The sequence below is a fragment of the Manihot esculenta genome, chromosome 1, assembly GCF_001659605.2.
Source record: "Manihot esculenta cultivar AM560-2 chromosome 1, M.esculenta_v8, whole genome shotgun sequence".
NCBI classification, from domain to species: domain Eukaryota; kingdom Viridiplantae; phylum Streptophyta; class Magnoliopsida; order Malpighiales; family Euphorbiaceae; genus Manihot; species Manihot esculenta.
This window is the reverse complement of record NC_035161.2, coordinates 26,782,676-26,788,176: the sequence shown is the minus strand read 5'-3', so window position 1 is coordinate 26,788,176 and position 5,501 is coordinate 26,782,676. Positions and strand designations below refer to the sequence as shown.

The 5,501-nt window shown below is 31.4% G+C and overlaps 1 protein-coding gene across 1 annotated transcript; it reads left to right on the top strand.

Moving 5' to 3' along the window:
* LOC110622590 (protein DETOXIFICATION 49) lies at positions 1-2,247 on the top strand. The gene has a single exon (XM_021767153.2). The coding sequence runs from the start codon at positions 166-168 to the stop codon at positions 1,750-1,752; it is 1,587 nt and encodes a 528-aa protein (XP_021622845.1). The 5' UTR covers positions 1-165; the 3' UTR covers positions 1,753-2,247.
* Positions 2,248-5,501: the final 3,254 nt, after the last annotated feature.

Below are 5,501 nucleotides of genomic sequence, written 5' to 3'. Positions count from 1 at the left end.
CTCTCTCTCTCTCTCTCTCAGAGCCGTCTAAAGACCACAGTACTATGTATGTCACAAGTTCCAACCATTTATATACCCCTTAAACCTCTCCCCTTTAAACCTCGCTAACAACTTTATTCTTTGAAATCCCACGACCCACTTTCTCTCTCTCAAATTTTCAGAGCTATGTGCCAGTTAGCTTCGCCTCGTGATTCTTGCAAAAGCAATTTAGACCAATCAACCAGACTACACAAATCTGACATGTTAATTCCTTTGGTCTCCGGGAATCTAACATCTCAACCATCAGAAAAGACGACGACCCATCTTTCTCTAGCAATAAATGAAGCAAAATCCATAGCAAACATTGCTCTTCCAATGATTTTAACTGGTCTTCTTCTCTACTCTCGTTCTATGATCTCCATGCTCTTTCTTGGTCGCCTTGGGGAGCTTGCTTTAGCCGGTGGCTCTCTGGCTATCGGTTTTGCAAACATCACCGGTTATTCTATTCTATCTGGTCTTGCAATGGGAATGGAACCCATCTGCGGCCAAGCTTTTGGTGCCAAAAGATATAAACTTCTTGGCCTCACCATGCAAAGAACAATTCTTTTGCTTATCTTGATTTCATTGCCTATATCATTTTTATGGTTCAACATGAAAAACATTCTTCTCTTTTGTGGCCAGGAAGATGGTATAGCCACAGAAGCGCAAACCTACATTCTTTTTTCTCTCCCTGATCTTATCTTGCAGTCTCTTTTACACCCTTTGCGTATATACCTTAGAACTCAATCCATAACTCTGCCTTTGACATTCTGTGCAGCTCTTTCCATTCTTTTCCATATACCCATTAACTATTTTCTCGTCTCTGTACTCAATCTCGGAATCAAAGGTGTTGCATTGAGCGGGATTTGGACCAACTTCAATCTTGTATCTTCGCTGATCATCTACGTGATTCTTTCTGGAGCGCACAGGAAAACATGGGGTGGGATTTCTCTAGAGTGCTTAAGAGGGTGGAAATCTTTATTGAATTTGGCAATTCCAAGTTGCATCTCGGTTTGCCTTGAATGGTGGTGGTATGAGATCATGATTTTACTATGTGGGCTGCTGTTGAATCCAAGAGCTACCGTTGCTTCAATGGGGATATTGATTCAAACAACGGCTTTGATATACATTTTCCCATCTTCTTTAAGCTTTGGTGTTTCAACGAGAGTTGGTAATGAACTGGGTGCCAATAACCCACAAAAGGCAAAGCTTGCTGCTATAATTGGTCTGTCTTCAAGCTTCGGCTTGGGATTTTCTGCATTATTTTTTGCGGTTATGGTGAGGAAGGTTTGGGCCACCATGTTCACAGAAGACGCAGAGATTATTGCATTAACTTCAATGGTGTTGCCGATAATTGGGCTTTGTGAGCTTGGAAATTGCCCGCAGACGACAGGATGTGGCGTACTGAGAGGAACTGCGAGGCCAAAAATGGGCGCAAATATTAACTTGGGATGTTTTTATCTAGTGGGTATGCCTGTAGCTGTATGGTTAAGTTTCTATGGTGGGTTTGATTTTAAAGGACTTTGGCTTGGTCTATTAGCCGCCCAAGGCTCTTGCGTTGTGACCATGTTGTTCGTTTTGACTCGCACCGATTGGAAATGGCAAGCCCTCAGGGCCAAGGAGCTCACAGGAAATGCCAATACCGCTGATGATGTTGAAGACGCCGAGACACTCCAGGATCATAATACACTACTACTATCCACCTCATCAGATCACAATGATTCATCAGCTTGAGTTTGTCACCAATTAATTTCATGACCATTCTAACAATATATATATATATATATTTTTTAATTTTATGATTTGAATCACATAGAACAAGTATTCGAGTGAAAAAAAAAATCGGATTTAAATTAAAATTTTCATTTTATATCTTGCCGTCTTAATCTAGAAGCTAGCTTAAGAGAGCGGGTTTGGATTTTTTTTTTTTAATTTTTATTTTTTGTTGGGTAAAAGTGGAATTTGTGTATTTAGTGTTATAGTTTTGTTTGGACGAGAGTTCACTTCATTATGTGCCCAATTGTGGAAGCCAGCCGTCAATAAGGAGATTCGAGCGTGTGCTTCACGACCACTGGGGCGTGGGATATGTAATTTGACTGGTCATCTTTTGCAACCGCCGACTCCGTATATGACTATCCCTCTCGCCGAGTCACTATTTGGATCGGGTCGCGGGTCGGTGACCCATTCAATTTGTTTCCCTTAATTCAGACCGTCTATTTTTTACTTAAATTTAGAATTTTTTTTTTTCTTTCAAACAGGGTATGATTTTGACTTTGAATTTTAATAATATTAAGTTAAAAAAAAATAAAAAGGCAAAAAAGATGTAATTGTGTTGGATAGATAATGGGTATGCTCAAATATCAAAGTAACTAAAGCATGGGGGAGGTATACCTGAATTTGGCTTTGTATGCAATTTAGGATGATGAGCAGGCTAACAGTTTAGATACTTGGTTGGCTTTGGTCATCAAATTGGAACTTTTAGCTCAAATGGGAAACCTCACTGCTCAATCAATTTTTCAAGTTGATCCTTTCAATTTTATCTTCAATTTCGTCTTAGACCATTATCAATAAGTATCTTCATCTTCATATAAGGAAAATAAAAATATCAAAACTCATCTTTTCATCCTTAACTTCTAAACAATTGTGATTGATAAATTACTTATGAAAAAAAAAAAAACTTTGATTTACTACAAAATATTTTGAGTTTTCGTACAAGTATTGAGAAGCTGTGAGAATTTAAATAATTTTTTTTTAATTTTTTGTGTTTAGTAAAATTGATAAATTAATAATTTAATTCTATTGAATTCTTATAATAATTAATTTTGAATTAAAACTAAATTTTGTCAAAAATGTTAAGATTTGCTAAAAATAATTTCATATAATTTATGTATATCAAATTACTTAATTAGACCTTGAGAATTCTATTTTTTTAATTTTTATTTATTTTAATTTTAAAATTATTTATTTTTTAATTAAAAATTGCTTTATTTTTTAAAATTTAAAATTTAATTTAATATCGAGTATTAATATTCAATATATTTATAATTAATATTAAGAAATTTATTATATTATTATGTTAGTTTTTAAAAATAGAGAGTTCATCATTTTATATTTTTTAATAGTAAAAAAATTATGTAAAATTTATATTTAAATATGTATGAGAATAAATATTTATGTTTAGTTTAGAAACAATAAGAATAATGAAGAAAATAAATTAATGTGAATTTATTATTAATTTATTTAATTATCATAAAATAATTCATTGAATTTTATTATATTAAAATTTATTGTAAAGAATTTTTTTATAAATAGAAATCAATTGAATTTAATTTTTTTCTTTTAACAAGTGAATTCAAAATATGGTGTTAATAATATTTTACTAGTATATTTTAAAATTTATAGAGCAGTAGTATAACAATGACTATAAAATTATTATCTTAATACTATAGTTTGATAGTAGTTGATGAGTTGCCAAATCTCACTATTTTTTTTATATTAATTTTTATGATTTTATTATATTTTAATGATGAAAAAGAAATTTTTATTTAAATTTTAATTTTGGATAATTTTGGAGTTGAAAGTATTAAAAGAAATTAATATAGACAGTTTTAAAGTTATTTTTGATTGAAAAGTTTTTACTTGTTTTAATCTGTAATCCAAACTCGATAAATAAATAAAAAAAATTTAAATTTAATAACGGTATAAAATTTAAAAAAATATTTTAAATAGCTATAAATATGATCAAAATAAAGATTAGAATAATAACATTAAAAGAATTTATTGATTTTTTTTGAAATTTAAATATTTCATTTATTTTTTTAATCAAGAAAAAGCCTATATAAAAAGCACCTTTTAGGAGTTGGAGACCATCTCCTTGTCTCATCCATCTCTCTTTCTCTCTCTACCACTTCAGCATCTAAAGCTAAGCGATTCCTTTCTTTTTTATATTTTTTTGCATTTTGTATGGCTTTTAATAGCTAAATTTTTTTATCAGTCGAAAGTTAAGTCGAAAATTAATTCAGTCAAGATTTTTATCAATTTGTGAAATCTAATCTTTTTTTTTATCTTAAATTATGTTTTTATTTATTTTTATATATTTTTTAGGAACATCACATCCATTATTGTCTTTGTGGATGTTCAAGAGTTCTGTTAATTATTCTAATTAAACAACATATTACTAATTAATTTAAATAAATATATAATTATTTAATTAAATTAATATAAATAGCAATTAACATATCTATTTATATTAAGAAATTGTGTAATTTAATTTAAATAATTTACTTGTAATTATTAATCAAGTTTAATTTTTTACTTTTCTTAATGCAATTAATTAATTAAATTTACACGCTTATTTGAATTGTTAATTAATCAGGGATTAATTTAACACTTTACAAATTAATTTAAAAATAAATGAAATTCGCTTATTTGAATACTTTAACCAAATAATAAAAAATTAAATAAATTATCCTTAGAATTGATCAGCAATTAATAAACCTCTTTAACTTAAATGTAATTTAGTTAAACTCTCTTCTTCGTTTTTTTTGGTGGTTGGACAAAGGAGCAAAAAACTGTTTTACAGTACTAAAGAGTTGGAACAATTATAACTCACTCCACACTTATCATGAGCCAACCAACCCCAAATGGATTGCGATGTCTGGGGAAAAAACTGAACAACCCATAAAAGATCATGCGCCAAGCTAGCTAATGTATCTACACAACAATTTGCCTCTCTCCAAATATGCCTCACTTGGCATGCAACCTCTGCCCGCATAGCCTCTTGAATCACTTTAACAAGAGCTTTAACACTACTCAATGGAGCAACCTGGTCATTCACCATCTGAACCACCAATAAATTATCACATTCCACACAAAGCCTATAATTCCTAATCTCCTAACTAGCTTAATAACTTCCCATAAAGACCATAACTCAACCATCATAACCGAACCCTTCCCCCATCTAGTAGTAAAACCATGAATCCAATTTCCATGCATATCTCTATTAACCCATCTCCAGAAGCCGAAAAATCTCCTTGCTTGACTAACTAACTGTATTAAGTTTGAACCATCCAGGAAGTAGAGGCTCCCAAACTATCCACATTTCTTTTCTTTGAATACTCCTTCCCAAATTAGTAGCAAGATCTTCAAAAACTTTAGTCACCTCACTTGCCTATGCTAGAGTATTACTAATCAGCGCTGGAACTCCCATAGAAACCTCTCCGAAAAGGGATTGATTACGACATCTCCAAACTCTCCATGTCACAATCACAAATATTTCAGTTTATTGGGATTCATATCATGACTTTTTAGTGCTCCAATATAGAGATTCATCAAGATCCAGTCTCATGGATTACCATAATGAACAAAAAAAACTCTGATTCAGTTCACTGAGAACAAAATAACACCAGATCGCCTGGGCCATGGGACAATCACACAGAACATGCAGCAGGGTCTCATTCTCATTAATGCAAAGATGGCAAGCA